The following is a 22017-nucleotide window of genomic DNA, read 5'->3' on the forward strand; positions in this document are numbered from 1 at the left end:
TGGTGAAATCCAGCCCAGGTGTTGGGTGCTGCCCTCGGGATCGATTTTTACAGGTAGACGGGGAGCCTGGGAGCTGGGCTTCCCCTGCTTGCTGACTCCTCCTGCACCTCCTGCTGCTGAGGGCAGCCTGGCCTACCTAGGGATCTCTGCCTGGCCACAATATTCCTTCCTGCTCTGCTCCGGGGCCTGCACACACTGCATGCTAGTGGCCAGAGGCAGTCACCCAGACCAGCTCCGTAGGCCTCAGCTCCGTGCCGACATGCTTGCTCCCTGTTTGCTTGGGGGTCACATTCCTTCTCCAGCTCCCTGGGTCTCGACACCCGGCCCTGCATGCAGTCTTCCCCAGGACTGCCTGCATCACTGTGCAGAAGCCCAACATCCCCCCACATCCATGCCATGAGATGGCACCCTCCGGGGGTGCAAGGAAAAGGGAGCACACTCCTGGCTCAGCTAGGCCCCAGGCAGGCAGTAAGGCTCCATTGTACCGCACGAGCCCCCTGCCCCAGACAGACCAGGTGTCACAGTCTGGCAGTGCTTCTGCATATCCCAGACAAGCGCCTGCCTTTGCCTGCAGGCCCAGCCAGGCTCCTGCGTCCCTAAAAAGCCCCTGGCACCCTGCAGGCTCCTCAGAAAGACTCATGCAAGCTCAGAATTGACAGTGACCACCAGGAATCCTGGTTTTCTCTGATAACACCTCCCCCCCGCCAAATAAAAAAATTTCAGATTAAAAAAATTAACCTAAAATCCACATTTTTTTCCATGATTAAAATGAAACGCCACTAATATATAGATATACATATAGTGATGTTGAGGCATAACCAACACGGGTTCGTGCCAGGGCGATCTTGCCTGACTAACCTGGTCTCTTTCTATGACCAGGTAACAAAGAGCTTAGATGGGAAAGAGGAAGTCAGGAGGGCCTTGCGGGGGAATGCATGCTCAGGGGCAACCAACATGGGTTCATCAGTGGCAGGTCTTGTCAGACCAACCTGGTGGCCTTTTACGATCAGGTCACCAAATCATTAGACGCAGGGGTTGCTGTGGATGTAGTCTTTCTGGACTTCCGGAAGGCTTTCGACACTGTCTCTCACCCTGTCCTCATCAAAAAGCTGGGAGACTGTGGTGTCGATGCCCACATGGTCAAATGGGTCGCCAACTGGTTAGAGGGCCGCACCCAGAGGGTGGTAGTGGATGGGTTCTTCTCGACCTGGAAGGACGTGGGCAGTGGGGTTCCGCAGGGCTCGGTCCTCGGGCCCGCACTGTTCAACATCTTCATCAGTGACTTGGATGAGGGGGTAGAAAGCACCCTGTTCAAGTTTGCTGATGACACTAAGATGTGGGGGGATGTGGGTGCACTAGAAGGGTGCAATAGGCTACAAGCTGACCTTGACAGGTTGCAACGGTGGGCGGATGAGAATAGGATGGGGTTTAACACTGATAAGTGCAAGGTGTTGCACATGGGGAGGAAGAACCGGCACCACACTTACAGGTTGGGGAACTCCCCTCTTGCCAGCACGGAGACGGAAAAGGATCTTGGAGTCGTCATTGACTCCACGATGAACATGGGCCGGCAGTGTGGGGAGGCAGTCAAGAAGGCCAACCGTACCCTGTCATGCATCCACAGATGCATCTCGAGCAGGTCCAGGGAGGTGATCCTCCCCCTCTATGCGGCACTGGTCAGGCCGCAGCTGGAGTACTGCGTCCAGTTCTGGGCGCCACACTTCAAGAGGGACGTGGACGATATGGAAAGAGTTCAGAGGAGGGCCACTCGTATGATCAGGGGTCAGCAGGGCAGGCCTTATGAGGAGAGGCTACGGGACCTGAACCTGTTTAGCCTCCACAAGAGAAGGTTAAGGGGGGACCTTGTGGCCTGCTACAAACTGGTCAGGGGGGATCAGCGGGTATTGGGGGATTCCCTGTTCCCCCATGCGCTGCCAGGAGTGACCAGGAATAACGGTCACAAGCTGGCGGAGGGTAAGTTTAGATTAGATATTAGGAGGCGCTACTTCACAGTCAGGGCGGCTAGGGCCTGGAACCGGCTTCCAGGGGAAGTGGTGCAGGCTCCTAGCCTGGGGATTTTTAAAAGGAAGTTAGATAAGCACCTTGCCGGGGTCATCTGACCCCGGTGCTCTTTCCTGCCAAGGCAGGGGGTCGGACTAGATGATCTACCTAGGTCCCTTCCGACTCTAGCTACTATGATACTATGATACTATGACTTCAAGAAGGCCTTTGACACAGTGTCCCACCCAATTCTGGTGGGCAAGCTGAGGGACTGCGGCATTGACGAATGCATGGTCACGTGGGTGGCACACTGGCTCCAGGGGTGCACTCAGAGGGTGGTGGTGGACGGGTCGATGTTGACCTGGGAGGGTGCGGGCAGCGAGTCCCCCAGGGCTCGGTCCTTGGGCCGGTGCTGTTCAACATCTTCATTAGCGACCTGGACGAGGGTGTGGAGAGCACCCTGTTCAAGTTCGCTGATGACACCAAGCTGTGAGGTAAAGTGAATACACCGGCAGGCAGGGACCGCATCCAGGCAGACCTGGAGAGGTTGGAGAAGTGGGCGGATCTGAACAGGATGTGGTTGAACAAGGACAAGTGCAGGGTGCTGCACCTGGGGGGAGGGAACCAGCATTATGGTTATAGGTCAGGGGCTGCCCCTCTCAGCAGCACAGAGGCAGAGAGGGATCTTGGAGTCAGGATTGACTCCAGGATGAATATAAGTCGCCAATGCGATGAAGCAATAGGCAGAGCCAACCACACCCTGTCATGCACCAACAGGGGCATCACGAACAGGTCCAGAGAGGTCTTGCTCCCCCTCTATGCGGCACTGCTTAGGCTGCAGCTGGAGTACTGTGTCCAGTTCTGGGTGCCGCACTTCAAGAGGGACGTGGAGAACCTGGCCACTCGTATGGTTGGGGGCCTCTGTGGCCAGCCCTATGAGGAGAGGCTGAGGGACCTGAATCTCTTCACTCTCCACAAGAGGAGACTGAGGGTGGATCTTGTGGCTGCCTACAACTTTATCAGGGGCCAGCAGCAGGGACTCGGGGAAAGTCTGTTCACCAGGGCCCTGTTTGGAGTCACCAGGAACAATGGCCACAAGCTGAGGGAGGATAGGTTTAGGTTAGATATTAGGACAAACTATTTCACTGTAAGGGTGGCCAGAGCCTGGAATAGGTTTCCCAGAGAGGTGGTGCTCTCACCTTCCCTGGAAATCTTCAAGAGGGGACTGGATAGGCACGTGGCTGGGGTCTTATGACTCCTGCCACCCGCAGTGCTCCTTCCTGCCCATGGCGGGGGAAAGCGGGGGGGTGGACTTGATGATCTGTCTAGGTCCCTTCCAACTCACTGATTCTATGATTCAATGGCGTTTCATTTTGATCATGGAAAAATGTGGCTTCTTTTTTAATCTGAAAATTAAAACTGACACACCATACACTAGGCAGACAATGAGACAACATATCTTATACCCATGGGCTAAGGCAGGAAGTATTGACCTTTGTAGATAAGATAAGCGTTACCTTATCTACAAAGCCTGGATGTTGGCAGTGTTTCAGTGGTGGGGGGCTTCTGCAGTGTTTTGGCAGTGGGGATGTCGGAATGGGATTTAGAGGTGTGGCAGCAGAGAGAAGTGATGGCTGGGTCATGAACACCAGCCTACCACAAAACAAGCCGTGTTATTTCAGCTTGCTGCTCCTAAAGTTTGCAAACTCCTGAGCTAAGTAGCCAAGAGAATGCCCCATCAAAGCAGCCTTTACGAAGATGAGGAGCAGCTGCTCTTCCATGAGGCTGAACAAATGACTTCATACATGAACTTGTTGCAAAAAAAAAAATCCATTAGCATAGTGGGTTGTATTAACAGGCGTGTCGCTTGCAAATCAAGGGAAAAGAGTCTTTTGCTCTAGTTGGCACTGGTGAGTCTTGTACTTCAAAAAGAATGTGGACAGATTGGAAGGGGTCTAGTGGAGAGCAACAAAAATGATTAGTGGCCTGGGAAGCATGACTTATGAGGAAAGGCTGAAAGAACTAGGGTTATTTAGTTGAGAAGAAAAGATGGAGGGGGGGGATTTGATAACAGTGTTCAAATATCTGGAGAGGTTAGAAAGAGGATGGAGTTTGGCTCTTCTCTGTGGCTGCAGGGGCAAGACTAAGAACAATGGATTCAAACTGAACTTCTTTTCTGACTATGAGGGTGATAAGCATTGGAACAGGTACATAGAGAAGTAGTGGAATCTCCATCCCTGAACATGTTCAAAATCAGGTTAGAAACACTTACTTTACTGGGATGGTTTAGAAAGGCAGTTAGCTGTGTTAGTCTGAAGACAGGCAGAAGGTAGGGTAGATATGCACCTTATAGACTAATAAGATGTATACATTTCATAGACATTAGGGCTGGAAGGGACCTCGGAAGATCATTGAGTCCAGCCCCCCTCGCCCCAGGGGCAGGAAGTCAGCTGGCATCACAGGATCCCAGCAAGATAAATGTCTAGTTGACTCTTAAAGGAGTCCAGAGTGGGTTTCATAGTTTCATAGTAGCTAGAGTCGGAAGGGACCTAGGTAGATCATCTAGTCCGACCCCCTGCCTTGGCAGGAAAGAGCACCGGGGTCAGATGACCCCGGCAAGGTGCTCATCTAACTTCCTTTTAAAAATCCCCAGGCTAGGAGCCTGCACCACTTCCCCTGGAAGCTGGTTCCAGGCCCTAGCCGCCCTGACTGTGAAGTAGCGCCTCCTAATATCTAATCTAAACTTACCCTCCGCCAGCTTGTGACCGTTATTCCTGGTCACTCCTGGCAGCGCACGGGGGAACAGGGACTCCCCCAATACCCGCTGATCCCCCCTGACCAGCTTGTAGCAGGCCACAAGGTCCCCCCTTAACCTTCTCTTGTGGAGGCTAAACAGGTTCAGGTCCCGTAGCCTCTCCTCATAAGGCCTGCCCTGCTGACCCTTGATCATACGAGTGGCCCTCCTCTGAACTCTTTCCATATCGTCCACGTCCCTCTTGAAGTGTGGCGCCCAGAACTGGACGCAGTACTCCAGCTGCGGCCTGACCAGTGCCGCATAGAGGGGGAGGATCACCTCCCTGGACCTGCTCGAGATGCATCTGTGGATGCATGACAGGGTACGGTTGGCCTTCTTGACTGCCTCCCCACACTGCCGGCCCATGTTCATCGTGGAGTCAATGACGACTCCAAGATCCTTTTCCGTCTCCGTGCTGGCAAGAGGGGAGTTCCCCAACCTGTAAGTGTGGTGCCGGTTCTTCCTCCCCATGTGCAACACCTTGCACTTATCAGTGTTAAACCCCATCCTATTCTCATCCGCCCACCGTTGCAACCTGTCAAGGTCAGCTTGTAGCCTATTGCACCCTTCTAGTGCACCCACATCCCCCCACATCTTAGTGTCATCAGCAAACTTGAACAGGGTGCTTTCTACCCCCTCATCCAAGTCACTGATGAAGATGTTGAACAGTGCGGGCCCGAGGACCGAGCCCTGCGGAACCCCACTGCCCACGTCCTTCCAGGTCGAGAAGAACCCATCCACTACCACCCTCTGGTGCTTGCACCATCTCTGGCAGCAGTCTGATCCAGGTCTTAGGGGCTCAGATTGTAAAGAAGTTCTTCCTTATGTCCAGCCTGAAACCGTTTTGGAGAAGCTTGTTACCATTTGACCTTGTCATCCCATGGGGGCACTCTGGTTAACAGGTGTTCCCCCGGATCCTGATGAACACCCCTGATGTATTGACAGGCAGCCACCAGGTCCCCCAAGCCTGTGCTTTTCCAGGCTGAAGAGTCCCATACCTCTCAGCCTCTCATCATAAGGCCTGTTTTCCTGCCCTCTGATCGTGCGCATGCTCTCCTCTGGCCTCTATAGAGCACAAGTTTTCGTGAACTCAAGGTCACTTCATTAGATGCTGTGAAAGGACAGCAGAGAGCAGTGTGCAAAGTGGGGGTGGGTGGGATGGTATAGTCAGGGATGATCCTGCCTTGACTGGGGGGGTTGGACTACATGACCTCCCATGGTCCCTTCCAGCTCTATTCGCCTATGACCCTATAAACCTCTAACTATGAGCAGAGCTTGTGTCTGGTTACAACTCATGCACAGATGCCAGCTTGTGGGTCCTGTCATTGCCTTCTTAAAGTAATTTGCCACATGCCGGGAATTCCCACTCCCTCCCATCCACACCCCCCACTGCTGAACTGGAGCTGAGATGAAATGGCAGAGCAAGGAAACTCAAATGATGCTTCAGGGGCTTCAGTTAAAATACAACAAGGAAGTTCTCAAGGAAAAAGGGGTCAGCTAACAAGCACACTGGCTGGGAGGTGGAATGAAATCTCCAGTTGCCATCCAGCATGAGACCCTGTTCTAGGGCCTGGACTTATTTTTAGAGCCCTGGTTTCAAACAAACAGTATGAAAAACCCCACCCAGAGAAGAGCAGCCACATCCTTTCTCTGTGACAGCACTTCTTGATGCTAGAGCCACTGATGTCCCAGGGGCAGGATACCTGCATCTGCCTTCCTGTGGGTCACATGCTTGCACCTGGTCACGGGCCCTGCTGGCCCCGTCTCCCAGTGCCACTACAGCTGCCGTGAGACATACATGTGTGCCTCACTGCCCAAGGCCTGCTACAGAACAGATGCTGTGAAGGAGAGATTGAGGTAGTGTTGTAGTAGAGTCCAGCTCATGTCTGGAAGGATTACATCCTTGGCCTTTAAAACAGAAACCAGGTCTTACATAGGATGCTTGATAGCAAGCAGCCCAGATGACACCACCCTCCAGCTGTCACGGCGTATGAGTGGATGACAGTATCAAATTGTCACATGATGAGGTGTACAGTCCCATTTTGTATTGAGGGGACCCATTCCCAGGACACTGCTGCACTGACACATGCTACTACACCATGCACTCCAAAAACCTCGTTGTGTTCACTGCTGTCAAGCACAACTCTTGCCTCTCCGGCTGTCACCACTCAGGGTCAGACCAATTGCCATATTTGGGGGTCAGGAAAGAATTTTACCTCATGGTCAGATTGGTATGGATGGGGGGAGTGTTGCAGGGGGGTATGGTCTCTGCCTGGGGCCTCTTGAGTGTCTACTGAAAACATTTTTGAGAAGCAGGACAGTGGCTGCCGTGATTCCCCTGCCTTACCTGTGGCAGGTTACAGTGATAGGTCTGTGCTGTGTCAGGGTTCATGGTAGTTTTATGTAGCATTTAGATTATGATTGTCTGGGCTGGGAGGTCCCTTCCCACCCCACTTCTCTATGACTTTATGGCACACACACTCTTGCGCTACCTGTCAGCCGGGGATGAGAGCAGTGGCTTTATAGTGAACCCTGCCTCTTCAACCCTGACTGTGTTTTCTTCCTGCAGGTCCCCCTACCCCTCATGGCTCGCCGGTCCCAGTGTTCTTCGCAGGGGGACAACCCCTTGGACCCCAACTATCTCCCACCTCATTACAAGGAGTATTACCGCCTGGCACTAGATGTGCTGGCTGAGAAAGGGAAGGAAAGTTACCAGCGTTTCCTGACAGAGGAGGGAGCCCCTGACTTCCTCTGCAGCTCAGAGGTGGACCACATCATACAGCACCTTCAGAAGCCCCACTATGCCAACCAGGAGAGTAGTGGCACAGATACCGCACTGAGTGGTGACACAGATGGATCTTCTGGGACCTACTGGCCAGTGAACTCTGACCTTGCAGTGCCTGAGCTAGATCTGGGCTGGCCAATGGTCTTCGGGTTCAGGGGGACAGAGGTAACTACCTTGGTGCAGCCACCACCTCCAGATAATCCCAGCATCAAAGAAGAGGCCCGCAGGATGATCCGAGCAGCACAACAGGTGAGTTGGACATGAGCTCAGCCCCAGCAGAGCTACAGCAGTGAGAAGGGAGGAGGTGGTGGAATGCAGCAACCCTATGCTAATCTCTATGACAGTAACTGACATCCAGACCCAGTAGGCTACTCTGCTGCTCAAGAGAATTTAAGGGGGTAGAAACAGCTCCCTGAGAAGAGTGGTGGACCAACAGGGTGGGTGGGGGCAGGTGGCTCTTCAGAGTTCTTATCATGCGACGCGACTTTAAGTATTGCTACGAGAAGGATTTGGGCGGGGGAGCACAAATGCAAGCATTGGACCTCGGGCGCTGGCAATCCATGATACATTGCTGCCTGAGAATCTTCCTGTCCAGAGGCTGACAGCACACACAGAGCTGGTGCAGGGCCTCTTCAGCCTTGCCTTCAGTGCCTGGCCCAGGAGGGAGTCAGGGACCAGTGTACTGGATGTGGCCAGAGCTCACTGTACTACACTGTCCTCTGATCCCCAGGGCCCATGTGGAACCATGGGAAAGAAAACAGAAGCTAAAGCAGTGCTGAGGCTGCTCTACTTGCACCTAGAGCTGGACAGGGGCCTACAAAGCTCTAAAACACAGGGAGCCCAAAAATGGATTAAAGACACCCTCCTCACTCCCAAGCAGAAAAAATACAAGCTGTGCTGCATACTGGGCCACTGTGTTGGCAACAGTAACTTGAAAAGATGTAGAGTTCAGGAATGGGCAAGAAACTCAGTGGGAACTCCGAGTGTAAGGCTGTATCAAAGAGCCAGGTGGCTGCTGGGTGTACAGCCAGAGGAGGAGCGGAGGGCTGAGGTTATAGCTGTATACAGCACTGGCCAGGGCTAGAGTCCTGCATTCCCATTCTAGTCTCCACCTTCAGTGTTGGGGACAGCACAGAAAAAAGCCACAAGAAATGATTCAGAGACTAAAGAGAGGGTCTTAAAGCGAGAGGCTGAAAGAGCTTGTTTAGCCAATCTGAAAGATTAAAGGTGACTTCATCCCAGTGCCTAAAATGCTTTCAGAGGAATAAAAACCAGGTGCTAAAAGGCTCTTGAATCTGATCACAAAAAAACAGGAGACAGTGACTAGAAGCTGAAGCCAGACAGTCAGATGAAATAGTAAGATCAGTTTTTAGCAGGGGAAAGATTTAACCATTGGCACAAAGTGTCAGGTGAGGTGATGGCTTGTGTCTAAAATCCAGGCTGGGAGCCTTCCAGGAAGATGTATCTTAGCCAAATAGAAGTTCCTGGACATTGCAGAGATAACTTGCTGCAGTGAAACTGCCTGTGATGTGCAAGAGTTTGGACTGATGAAATGAACCTGTCTGGTCTTGAGAAGGAAGGGGAAACGTATGGAGCAGCTTCAACTAAAGAATGTCTTCCAGAAAAGGCATCCAGTATGAATGTAAGGCAGAAAGAGGAGGCACTGCCCCTGGCAGTTTGCCGCCACATTAATCACCCTCAGTTAAAAGTGCTTGTCTGATTTTTAATTAAGCAGGCATCAGTGAGAGGTCACATGTAGGCAGGCACAGAACTGTAATGCCCTTGCTCTCTTCCTCCCTCTCTTTGTCTTCCCCAAAGGTGGTAGCTATAGTAATGGACATTTTTACGGATGTGGATCTGCTGGGTGAAGTGCTGGATGCTGCTGCTCGCAGGGTCCCTGTTTATATTCTGCTGGATGAAATGAACTCTCAACTCTTCTTGGATGCAGCTGCTAAGTGCAAAGTCAACCTGAACTATGTGGATGTGAGCATAAGAGGGGATGCAAGAAAGGATTGGTGCTGGCACACTGTGTGGTCTGGTGTTATATAAAAAGCTGAGGAGGAGGGCGCAGTGTTTCTGCTGCAAGGCTGAGGGGAATCTGGACAAGAGGGGAGAAATGGCCCAGCACTAGGGTGGCAGTGAGGGCTGGAGTTGGCCTGGCTGGAAGCACAGTGAGATACGCCAGCTGGACAGAAGGCAGTTGGATGGAAAACTAGTGCTGATGTTATGGGAGGCAGGGGAGCTGAAGGGAACAGGGGGTAGCTGCTGCCTGGGGTGGCTCAATCTCGTCTCTGCTGGCTTGCAGTTCCTGCGGGTACGGACAGTGGCTGGTCCCACATATTACTGCCGCACAGGGATGTCGTTCCAAGGCCACTTGAAAGAGAAGTTCCTGCTGGTGGACTGCATGGTGGTGCTGAGCGGTAACTACAGGTGAGGAGCAGCTGTGGACCCATGTGCTCCCTCTTCCTCAAGGGAAAAGGCTGGTAGGAGGGGTGGGTTCTTGCAATGTCAGCTTCAAACACAGCAGCAACAGAACTGCACAGCCCTATGGAGCACAGCAGCAGTTCCAGGGGAAGACAGGCAGTTCTGTAGCTAGAGCAGCTGTACAGAAAACTACCAGTGAGCATCTTTCACATCCAGGACTTAACCATGTCTGCATGAAGGTTGGTAGCTGCTACAGTTCGCTTCAGAGCCCAGAGGCATTGCAGACACCAGGTTTGCCAATGACAGTCTAGAAAGTGCCTAGCTCTAATAAGCCCAGGCTGTCACCTCAACGGCTGTGCTCTGAGAGAAACCAGTAGTGAGACAGAGTCAAATTATAATTGATTTTTGGCTTGTTGCTAAACCTGTCTTAGAAGTGCTGTCACAAAACAGTTTAAGTAGCTAAAAAGGTTGTGCATGAAAAAGTAGGATGTGAAGAACAATGTGTATGACTAGCATAGGAACAACTCTGGGATAGTGGTCAGTGCTTGAGTGCAGATGGGAAAACTGGTACTGGAAGGGTCCTCCTGCACCAGCAGCTCCTCATTCTGACAGGAGCTGCATTTTGTGATCCCACTTACAACCTCATTAAACTTCATCTTAGAACTCACCAGGTACAACCTCACTAAACTTCATCTTAGACCTCACCAGGTTTCCTGTCCCCATGACTCCTGTCTAAAGGCTGATCCAGAACCTCACTGTCTTGATGGTTACAAACTTTCTTTTAATTTTCAGCCCAAATTTACTCAATGCTTGTATGTACCCGTTTGTTCCAATGCCAGCATCATTCTTCCCTGGTGCTTATTGCAGTGATGAGTTTGGACACCAATCACATCCCTTCAATCTTTGTTTCACTCATTTAAACAAGCCAAAGTCTTTCAGGCCCAAATCCAAAAGAAGAGATTGGGCTTGGCAACCCTGAGCTTTCACTTACCTAAAAGTTAGGTTTCCAGCTCTGGATACAGAACTGACACAACCATGAAGGGCACCTATGTTAACTCCCTGTGCTTAAATGGGGAGACTCTTGTGCTGGGGCTGGTGTCCACAACACTACATGTGCTGAGTTCTGGGGAGGTCAGTGCCTAAGCCAGCCCATAGCAAGAGAAAAGTTGAAATTCCACTCCTCTTTCCTGGGCCTGGGCAGCATTTAGACACCTATATGAAACTGGGATTCAGAGCCTGGAACCACCACCACCGAGACAGGATTGCCTGAATCCTAGATGCACACACCCTTGAGACCACTTTCTGCACAAAAGCCTGAGAGATAAATCACTTGTCCAGGGATGAGTCGTCCAGTGCTCTCACCCCTGAATTCACATCCACACCACAGCCCCAGTCACCAGTCTGTAAAAAAACCCTATCTGGGGCCAGAAGGAGAGCAAAAACAAGGGGGCCTGGCTCTGTAGCTCAGTGGTGAGGAATTCACCCAGTACAGGGAGGCCTGAGTTCCAATCTTTGCTAGTAGGCATATTTCTATCTCCTAATCACTTCCTGATGTGAAATACATCAGCAGGGACCTGGCTGTAGTAAAGGCTCATCTACACAGGACACTCAGGGAAAAAAATCATTCTAAATTAATTAAATATGTTAATTCAAAGTTGATGAGTTAAACCACATTAAAACACACTCACTTCAGAGTTCAAACAATATTGATTAATTTCCAAAGCAGATAAAACTAAGCTGAATTAAGACCCCTTTACTTTTGGCTGAGAACATCTACCCAGAGGTTTAATGTAGCTTGACTAAGCCACTTTAAAAGATGATTTTCCTGAATTTCCCTCTGCAGACAAGTGCAGGCTCTGGTGGGAGTAGCAAGACAATATTTGTGAAAAATGGGGTCTCTTCCTTGCAGGCCCACCCTCACCTCTGTGCCCAAGCTTTGGGTGAATACATTACTGAGAAAGGAATAATGAAAATAGCTTTAAACATATTTTATATGATAAAACAAAAATAATTCATCACCAAATACAAGTAACGGGAAAATATGCTTATGCAGTTATCTCCCTTTCTCCCTGTTTTCCTCTGGTCTCTTGTTATCAGTAGCTATGTTATATGTCTCAAATTAGAACATGAGCCCTTTACCTCTGGGTCTGGCTCCTATACTGGTCTGTAGAATCCCCTGTGCTTCTAATGCCCCATAAAATCAATAATTATTAGGTCTGGGAATGCCTGTATCTAGTAGAAGTCTGCCAGTGGTACCTGGTGCCAGTAGAAGGTTGGCCAGTCAATGCACAGTGGACATGGTACCCATGAAGTGACACTCCAGGTGCTAACCTTTCTCGTTCTCATTTCTTATTGCAGCTTCATGTGGTCCTTTGAGAAGATTCACAGGAGCATTGCACACATCTTCCAGGGGGAGCTGGTGTCCAGCTTCGACGAAGAATTCCGCATCCTCTTTGCACAGTCAGAACCCCTCATTCCTCCAGCCAATGTGTTGGTGAAGGCAGAGAATTCATTTCCTATTGCTCCCTTTGGAAACAATTCACCCTTCTTTCCAAACAACCCACCCCAGCTGTTCCCAAGGGAGGACAATTTCTTGCCTTCCTTCATGGACAGAGTGGATCAAGACAGATTCTTCCTGTCCAATTTCAGGCGGGATGACCTGATGCGCCACACCATGGAAGGGTCTGCCATGCGCATGTATAAAAAGGTGGAAATGGAGAACTCTCAGGTGGATCCAGGCCGGGGGCTCCTCCGTGCCAAGCAGCTGGAGCTGGATTCCTTCAAGAGGCACAGCTTTGCTGAAGGAACATTTGAAAACTTTTCCTCCTTGAGGCAGTTTTCCAGGCAGATGTTTATGAACAACTTGGATGACTTTAAAATCCAGTCCAGCCATTTTCAGAAGGACCAGTTCTACCAGGATCAGTTTGAACATCCCCATGCTGCTGGGAGGCCTCAAGGGCTCTTTGAGAGAATCCGAGGCGGCAGGACAGGGTTCAATGAGCTGGAGGACTATGGTGAGGGCCCCAGATACCCTGAACTTGAATCCAATCTCCCACATGAGGGCTTCCCCTTGCGGTTGGATTATGTACCCTCAAACTCTTCCAGGGAAGTGAAGCATGGCTCAGACCACATGAACCGTGCAGGCAATGGCCCACTGGGAGCAATGGCTCTAAGGAGGCAAAACATAGGGCAGAAATTTATGTGCCAGACATCACCCACACAGAAATACAGCCTGGAACAACGCTTGTTTTTACAAGACAAAGACCAGGATCCAGATAAGGACAAGAAAGTCCAGGAAAATAGAACTGGTCTGCGCAACTGGAGGATTTCTTCCTACCTGAGTGGGTACCAGTCTGAGCCAGGAGAAGAAGGTCTCCCAATGCCAATGGAATCTGAGGCCTATAACGATGTCCTAGGGGAGCCCATCCCAAAGTTCACCAGTGACCTGTTCCCAGCCTTCAAGACCCCCCTGCCATTTAGCAAGTCACTGGCACTCAACAGTGCTAAAGAATCTCCAGGTGCTGACAAGGCAGGTGAGGATGCCTCCCTTGCAAAACAGGATTCCTTCAGGTCCAGGATAAATCCGATAATCCAGAGAACCTCAAGACTCAGGTCCTCTTTGATTTTTAGTGCTGCCAAGTTAGAGCCACAGAACACAGCAGAGAAGGTTCAGATGATCCAAAAGGAGCAAATGTCCAGTGAAACAATAAGAGACAATGAAACAATAAAGACAACCACTTCTGCTAAAGTGGCAGAGCTCTTGGAAAAATGCAAAACAGGGGGCAAAGATACAGTCAGCCACACCAAAGCTGTTTCCAGTTTTCTCCAGGAAGAATCACAGAATGCAGAGAAGAAATGTACAAAATCCTTGCAATACAAGATCTTGGAGAGCAGGATGGTAGACACAAAAGAAGCATGTGCTACTTATAAAATGCACACAGATGCTGAGAAGCAGTTTGGCATGGCTCCATCAGCCACCAGGCTGCTTGAAACATTAAGCAAAGATCCCATAGTACATATTAGAAATAAAGAGAACAATCTGGCTTCTCGGTTCTGCTCCGTAGAGAATAAACCTGCTCTTCCAAAGAAGGAGAGCCTTTTATTTGTAGGAGACACTCAGAAACTTGCTCTTCCAGAGAAGAAGGAAAAGCGGATGCTCCAAGAGGACACCCAGAAACTCATGAATGCAGAACTAAAGAAATCACAGGCAAGGATAAGCACATCAACCGTTGAGAGTTTATCCAAGAAACATGGATCTGAGAGCTCTCTCAATATGTCTGAGGAAGAAGGCTCGAAACAGGAGCCAAATCCAATAGAGTTCTTAAGGAAAGGGTCGCTAAGGCTGAAACAGTTCCTGCACCCAAAAAATGAAAAGAAATCAGAAGAAGAAACTATTCCTGAGAGTGGGAAGCCTGACAAACAGAACATGACCTTCAAACGAACTTCTCAGGGGGGTAGCCAAGACATGATGGAGGAAGAGAAATCTCAGAAGTTCACAACAGTTGCCCCCAAAAGCAACCAAGTTCCTCAGACCAGGTTTGCTTCATCCACAGCTAATGCCCTATATAGCAGCAACCTCCGTGATGACACCAAGGTAATTTTGGAGCAAATTTCTGCCAATAGTCAAAAGAACAGAGCTGAACTAGCCAGGCAACTACCATCTACCAGTAACCCTGATCTTTCCAAGTCCACTACCAGCTTGGAGAGCAAAGGTGAGAAAGAGAAAAGTTGCAACATAAACAGATCAGAGAGTTTTAGCAGCCACAGGCGGAATCTTCAGAGGCAACCATCAGAGGACAGTGACACCCTTCTGAAAAAAATGGAGAGTATGCGGAAGGAGAAACGAGTCTATAGTAGGTTTGAGGTCTTCTGCAAGAAGGAAGATCAAACAAGTCACAGTGAAGAGGAATACGACACAGATGCGAAAGACAAGAAAATGGGAAAATTCATGCCCAAACTCTTGGGAACCTTCAAAACCAAAAAGTGACCTTAGAAATGCTGCCTAATTCCAGCTGCTGGGGCCATAACCACATGTCAGAGGGAGAGGAGGTTATACTGCTAAGATGGACACCAGCAATGCATGGAATACCCCTTTGAGGATAAGTAGGAATACACACAGCACTCTACTCCTGCAGCATGACCTGCACCACAAAGTCACAGGGTGCAGGGTAATCAATGCAATACAATGCTAATTTAAAAACAAATAAATTACCTGATTGTAAGAAGAGAAAAAGATAAAATAGAATCTGTATGATCCACTCAGGGAACTTCCTGCTCTCAGGGAGGGGAAAAATACCGATTCAAAACTCTGCCCTGAGCTAGGAAATCTGTGTTTCTCACTGAAAGAGCAATGCTGATTTTTCAGCTGTTTCTCAAGTTCAGGTCCATTTTCTCTAGTGCCAGGAAGAGGTTTTTGAAAGCTCCCAAGATAAAGACCTTTCTGTAAACTCTGTGCCTCTACCTGTGGCGATGGCCCTGACCATCAGCATGTGTACGTTTTTTGTATTTAGCATTTTATTTTTTTAACTGTAATAGGAAATGCACTTACATGTTACAGGAGCAGCCTGAGCAGGCACCTGGAAGGCAGCAAGCGAGGGAATTGACAGGATACATGGGCATAGAAAGTATATCCAAGACTGCAGTGTAGATAAGCTGAGCTAGTGGGTAGCTGAATTATGCTTGTACAATGCAGACTTCACCAAACAGAAGCTTTCTTGAGACGGTGCCTCCACAAACAGGTGTCTTCACTCAGGGAGGTGTTTGTAGCAGACGATAAGCCATTTCAAGTGCTCACAGGTCCCTCACTGTGCTAGGAAGGGAGATAGGGTTCAGAGAAAAGAAGGGAAACACTGAGCTTTATTGTAAAATTATCCTTTTTGTAAGCTCAGAAATGGTTTATTTCTCATATATTTCTTTCTGGTGTTTAGTACCAAGGCTGACTATGCAACTTTTTGAGGGGCGCAGACAGAAGTGACAATTTTCACCTGAACAGCCACAGAAACTGGTCTATAGCCATGACCAAACATAAGTGTATGGCTGAAGACTAATTAAAAATGGCTGACCAGGTGACAATCTGAACCTTCACTGCATGAGGGGGTCAGATGAAGACATTTTAAAACAGAATATCGTATGCAACTTGTGTCTGCGCTGTCCCCCCACCTGCCAGTGTTTTCAGAATGGGAGAGAGGGGAAAGGTTGCAGAGGGAGTTTGGTTTGGGGGGTTTTCAGCCCCCACTAGAGGGTTGGGTGAGTGTATTGGAGCCCTCTGAGGCAGGGGAGCTCCAATTCACCCCCACCATCCAGTGCTGGCTGGGGATCCCTAGAAAGAGCTCCCTCTGCTCCCTTCCACCCCCCCCCACCTCATTTTCCAAACATCCAGGGCTGGCAGGGACCCTCGCTAAGGGAAACTAGTGCAGGCTGCAACTCAGCTAGAGTCCCCTCTCCTTTGGACCCAGCAGTGAACTTCTGCTTGGTCTGGTGAATTGTTAACTCAGCACAAAGCCTTCTCAGCTACAGTGGGGAGCTGCACTTCCGTCTGCGCCCAAAGAGCCTAGGCTAGGCTGTACAATTCACACTGTGATATTGAATTATTTGGCGGGGGGGTGTAAAAAACCTGCCGTACTTAAGGTTTGCTACCTTGGATCTGTTTTCTTCAGGGCTAAGATGATTAACTTAAGGGCTGCCCCCCTTAGACTTGCCACAGCAGCTGTAGCAGTCTCTGTACTGGGACTTATAGCTGATTTCACATATTTATTTATGCTGTAAACAGACTTACTTGATTAATTAAAAATGGAACAGATAAGAGATCATAGCAAGCTCAAATCCACAGAAGGTGAATCTACTGACAAGGAAGGACCCCTGGGTCACAAGGCATGATCCGGGGACAACAGGGCAGACCCTACAATGAGAGACTGCAGGACCTGAACCTGTTCAGCCTTCACAAGCAAAGGCTGAGGGGGGACCTGGTGACCATCTATAAACTCACTAGGGGGGACCAGAAGGGTTTGAGAGAGACCTTGTTTCCCCTAGTGCCCCCTGGCATAACGAGGAATAATGGTTACAAGTTGTTGGAGAGTAGGTTTAGATTAGACATCCGCAAGAACTATTTCACGGTCAGGGCGGCTACGATCTGGAACCAACTTCCAAGGGAAGAGGTGCTGGCTCCTACCCAGAGACTTGATGCCTACCTACCTGGGATCATTTGAGCCCAGTTTTTTTTTCTCCTGCCCAGACAGGGGGTCGGACTTGAAGATCTACAAGGTCCCTTTGGACCCGACTTTTATGATTCTATGAAAGCATACCTAATCCATTTGAGATTGGGCCAGTTGTGCTCAACCCAGCCCATACCAGATCCAGCTTGCAGGACTGTCATCTGGCTTGTGGGGCTCTCTACGCATCTGGAAATTTGGCAGCAGGGGAGTGATGGCAGCATTAAGTGCTACAGTCATGGTAATTAATGCTGCCACTGCTCTCTCGCTGTCAAATTTCCAGACCTGCGGGGAGCCCTGTGCGCCAGATGACATGGGTCAAACATGCTAGACCAGGTTGGGCCAGATATGGCCCATGGAGTAGGGCTAGTACATGGAGTCACTGCAGCTGAATCTGACCCATGGATGATCCTTGCACTATTCATCCAGCCCACAGGGCTGGAAGGTTGAGCAGCACTGGACTAGGGAAGATGAACGGGCTTTACCCATGTTGGCCACCTGTCCCCTTCCACGTGCTGACTGTCAGAAGTCCCAGTCCTCATTGTATTATGGCTCTCTCCCATCACCTATACTCTAGGCTGGCCTCTTAATGCAAGCAGCTGCCTTAACCTGTTCTGTTTCTGAAGTAGAATCAGAAGATGTCAGGGCAGGCACTTAAAACACTGCAGCTGATCCTTGGTTTACCAAACAGCAAACAAGGTCCTAGGTTCAGTAAAAACTAACAGCAACACAAGACAAAATAGCCTCTTACAGCTATATCCAGGGTCCAGTCAATGAGGCAACAATCAAACAGTCCTCAAGGAGGAGGCAGACCATCCCTTAGACACCTCCCTTTTCCTCTTATATCCTCTATGTGAGGAAGAGTCTTTTCAGTCCCAGCCAGAAATCTCTCTAATCATGCACTCCTTCTCACGTTCCATCTGCTGCCTAAGTTGGGAATGAGAGGGAACAAGTCTTCTGAGTTTTCCTGTGGACTCCAGCAAGGCTGATACAAGTTGATGTGCTGTCCATGATCACTCACAGGTGTTGCAGCTCTAAGTTCAGCAAACCTAATTTGGATGTATAGACAACAGGAAAGGCATGGAGCAAGCTGAATGCCAGCAGCTGTGGGGACCATGCCCTCCAAACCACCCCAGATATGAGGTGGTAAAGCCACATTGCTGGCACATCCACAACCACTACTGATAACACCAGAGACTGACAGCATGAGAACAACAGCAGGGGATACCTTCAAGTGAGTGTTACTGCCTCCTTTCAAGGACTGGTGCACAGCAAGTGCTCCCATAGTAGTGGGCTCTGTCTAAATCAAATAACTTTTCAGTGACAAATGTTGGCTGGTTTCTTGCTTGGAGGAAGCCTGGTAATATAAAGCTCTGAGAGGCACAGTTCTCCAATTTGCAGAACAGGTTATGTTGGAGACTTCAACATTTAGGACAGAATTATTGCCAATTAGCAAGACAATATACAATTTTTCATGTGAACAGTTCAACCCAGACACACATAAGCCCCCCCAAAACAGAAGCACCTAGATGGTGAGGAGCTGCCTAGAAATAAACAAGCCCCTCAGGCTCTGTAATAAGTTTATGCTGCAAATACTACTAGGGAACTGCTGGCATAAGAGTTTGCACAGCAAAACAGTCTTGTTTCTGTGTGGAGCCACAACCCTTCTCTTGTACATTTTCTGTGCTACTGTTGTATATTAAAAAGGATTCTATCCAAGCAGTTCTGTATATTGTGGAGCATTAAATAAAACATTAACTTACTAAAGAACAATGCTAGAGTCAGATTTTATACACCAAATTGATTGCATTCACAAACAGCCACCACCTATAAATGACCTGATGCAAGACTGGCAGGATGTCTCAAGTAAAGGTCCAAAGCGGTCTGGTTCTGGATCCAGTGCTGTCTACCAGTTTTGGTAAAGCCTTGGATGCAGGGATAGGGAGCATACTGCTGACATTTGCAGAGACAAACCTAGGAGGAGGTACAATTTAAAGGCCAGGGTTCAGATTCAAAGGGATCTTAAAACTGGAGAAGTGGGCTATCAACAGCAACATACAGTTCAACAGACAAATGTAAGGAGCTACATATAGGGAAAAGAAACCAAAATACAGGAGGAGAAATAACTAGGCTGGCAGTAGCACTGTCCAGAAGGACTTGGAGATTTGTAAGGGATCACAGACTCAACACACTTCAGTGATATAATGCTGTTTCAAGGAAATCAAATGCAACTTTGGCTTCCATTAACAAGCATTGCAGGAAAGACATAGGAGAGAGCATCTCTCTGCTCAGTGCTGAGTCCATTTTGCAACCAATATAGACAAAGAAGTGATGATCCAAAGGTAAGCCACAAGGATGATGAAGGGGCCACAGAACTGCAGTATATTTAGGAAAAAAAAAAAAAAAAAGAAGGGGAGGGGAGGAGTGGGAGGCATTACGAGCAGTTTCAAAATATTTTCAGAGGATGCCCAAAAACGTAAAACATTGGTCTCCTGTGCCATGTAAGGCAGGGCATTAGGCAGTGGGTTTAAAATGCAGCAAAGCACATTTTGACTGAATCTTAAATGTCAGAACCATGCAGAAATGCTGGCCAGAGAAAAGTTGGGGAATCTTTCTTTTGAGTTTTTTTAAAGAAAAGCTGGATATGCATCTCCCTGGGATGGCACAGGAACAGTGAATCTTGTACCTATGCAGGAGGTTGGGCTAAATGATCCTTGAGGTCCCTTCCAAATCTATGATACTACATGAAAAACATGATGGGAATCTGAATGCCTTTTGTGAAATGGAAGCCATTTTTATGACAGGTGATATCAATGATACAGGAACTTGGCAAAAAGAAAGGGTGTCCTGCCCAGATTATCTGATTTATTTTCTATCTCCCCTTTCTATTCTGAAACAGAAAACAAAAACATCTCATATAGCATCTTGAGGATGGAATGTTTATATTTGAGAAAATAAAAATCATAGAACTCAGGAAGCCTTATCTCACATTATGCAGTATGTCATACAAAAAGAACTGCTTCTCCAGAATGTTTCAGAGTGTGGGTAAAAAAGCAAAATGTAAGGGGCTAAAGATGCAATAAAATATATACAGGCTAGATTCTCAAGTAGTATGAATCAGTGTCTTTTCAACAGTGCCACACTGAGTCGCATCAGATTATGTTCTGGTCCAAGATCTTTTTTATATATGTGTACAAACATCTGGGTTATTTGCTATTATAGTAGGCAAGTACTTTCTGCATCAAAGCTATACATTAAAAAGTCTGGATGTGAACAACAAAGTGATCAATTCAGTAGCTCACTGACACATTCACATCTCTCTTCATCACTTTACCCACCCATCAATCCTAACTGTGGCTCCTTTGTTTTGTACAGTGAAAATGCTGTTGGAGATATGCTATTAATTATACAATTTTTTTACACTTACTAAGTCCCGGGTTACATTAACATGTTGGAGCTTTGTAAAGTCTTTCGGAACTATAGTTGCTCCAAAACAATGGGATTTCACAGAGTATTACGTTGTGAGAGGAAAAGAAAAACACATTTAATTATTAGACATAGAAAGTGATATTCTATCATTTGCTACCTTACATAGCAAACAACATGCCATAAAAAGGAAGGAACTTTCTGCAGTGAATTGTAAGCAATTTATTACAATAACAGAAGAATATATGATAGCTCTGGTATTAAATACATTGGAGAAAAAAATGTAAAGAAGATAATTTCTGTCTGATTAGCGCAAAAGAGGGCTCTAATTACTACTTCTGTATCCTGAAAGGGCCACATAGGACTTCGTGGGAACATATGGTAAAGGATGTTCAAGATTATCCATTGTAATTTGAAACCTCTTGGGCTTCACAGAATGGCCTGTTGCCAATTACCTGTTCTTCTTCAAAACCTGGATTTGGTGCATACAAGTAGATTGAACCTGGTAAAGATGGAAAGAACAACCTGAGATCTGTGACAACAGTCGAGCAGCAGAACAAAGCAGCTTTCTGTAATGATTTGAGATACTGTACAAGGAGTACATAAAATTAACTGTGCCAACAGTGTTGTGTGGGAGCAAATGATGTTGCAGCACCTGACTGGCATTCTCAGCTGTCAGCACAGGTTTCAGATAGAAACTGGAGTGACACCACATTGTAACTTCTGCCTTAATCATGAGAAGTGTTGTGGTTTTCCATATGGTAAGTGCAGCTCTTCTCTCACACTGGATGGGCCTGCCAACTGGCAGTATGGGGAACTGTACCCCAGTGCTTTGTTCTTTACAGGCCATGGATGGGCAAAATAGAATGTAGCCCACCTGGTCAGTGCTGCTGCATACTCAGTGCTGTTGTACATTTAGTATTGGAAGACTGTGGAGCGCAGATTTACATATTGTTCCATAGGACTGGGAGTAACTGCCCATCGATGCCTTGGGATCTCCAGCAGCTCCCATATTTGCTGTGATCTGGAACATCTTTTTGCTGGACTTCAGAAAAGGGTGAGCATCCTTACTCTGAAATGGAGGGCTCCTTAAATTCTGTGCGACAAAGAAAAACCAAGACAAGTCAGAAACACTCATCAGCAGTCTGTTATGGACACAAGGGGAGTGAAAACGGATGGACTGGGGTGTGGGATAGATCTTGGCTGTAAACAGGAGCAGCAGAACAAATCCAAAGGGACAAGGGACTTAGAGTAAGACTGTTCTGGAAGGTTAAATGGGAAGAGAGAGGGGGCTGCAGGAAAGCATGCACCTGGGCTGATATAAAACATGAAGAGACAAACTGGAATCCCATAAAGCAGGCAAAAGCCCAGATTCAAAG

General features: G+C 48.3%; 2 protein-coding genes across 3 annotated transcripts in view; one reads left to right on the forward strand and one right to left on the reverse strand.

Moving 5' to 3' along the window:
* SACK1H (scaffolding CK1 anchoring protein H) overlaps positions 1 to 19598 on the forward strand; it is a 36678-nt gene extending 17080 nt beyond the window's left edge. The window contains exons 2-5 of the mRNA XM_090040981.1: positions 7365 to 7829; positions 9399 to 9563; positions 9886 to 10010; positions 12363 to 19598. Of these exons, the coding sequence (XP_089897107.1) occupies positions 7380 to 7829; positions 9399 to 9563; positions 9886 to 10010; positions 12363 to 14991 (3369 nt within the window). The 5' untranslated portion in view covers positions 7365 to 7379 and the 3' untranslated portion in view covers positions 14992 to 19598. The remainder of the gene's footprint in view (positions 1 to 7364; positions 7830 to 9398; positions 9564 to 9885; positions 10011 to 12362) is intronic.
* A 55-nt stretch (positions 19599 to 19653) lies between these two features.
* The window catches only part of MAPK15 (mitogen-activated protein kinase 15), a 43224-nt gene continuing 40860 nt past the window's right edge, over positions 19654 to 22017 (reverse strand). The window contains exons 14-15 of one of the 2 annotated variants that reach the window (XM_090040982.1): positions 21516 to 21734; positions 19654 to 21140 (exon numbers count right to left, since the gene is read on the reverse strand). In XM_090040982.1, the coding sequence (XP_089897108.1) occupies positions 21537 to 21734 (198 nt within the window). In that variant the 3' untranslated portion in view covers positions 19654 to 21140; positions 21516 to 21536. Of the gene's footprint in view, positions 21735 to 22017 lie in introns of both variants that reach the window. The other variant, XM_090040983.1, reaches the window with a different exon arrangement.

This window comes from Crocodylus siamensis, chromosome 3 (assembly GCF_052110815.1).
Source record: "Crocodylus siamensis isolate JL-2025a chromosome 3, ASM5211081v1, whole genome shotgun sequence".
Lineage (NCBI taxonomy): Eukaryota > Metazoa > Chordata > Crocodylia > Crocodylidae > Crocodylus > Crocodylus siamensis.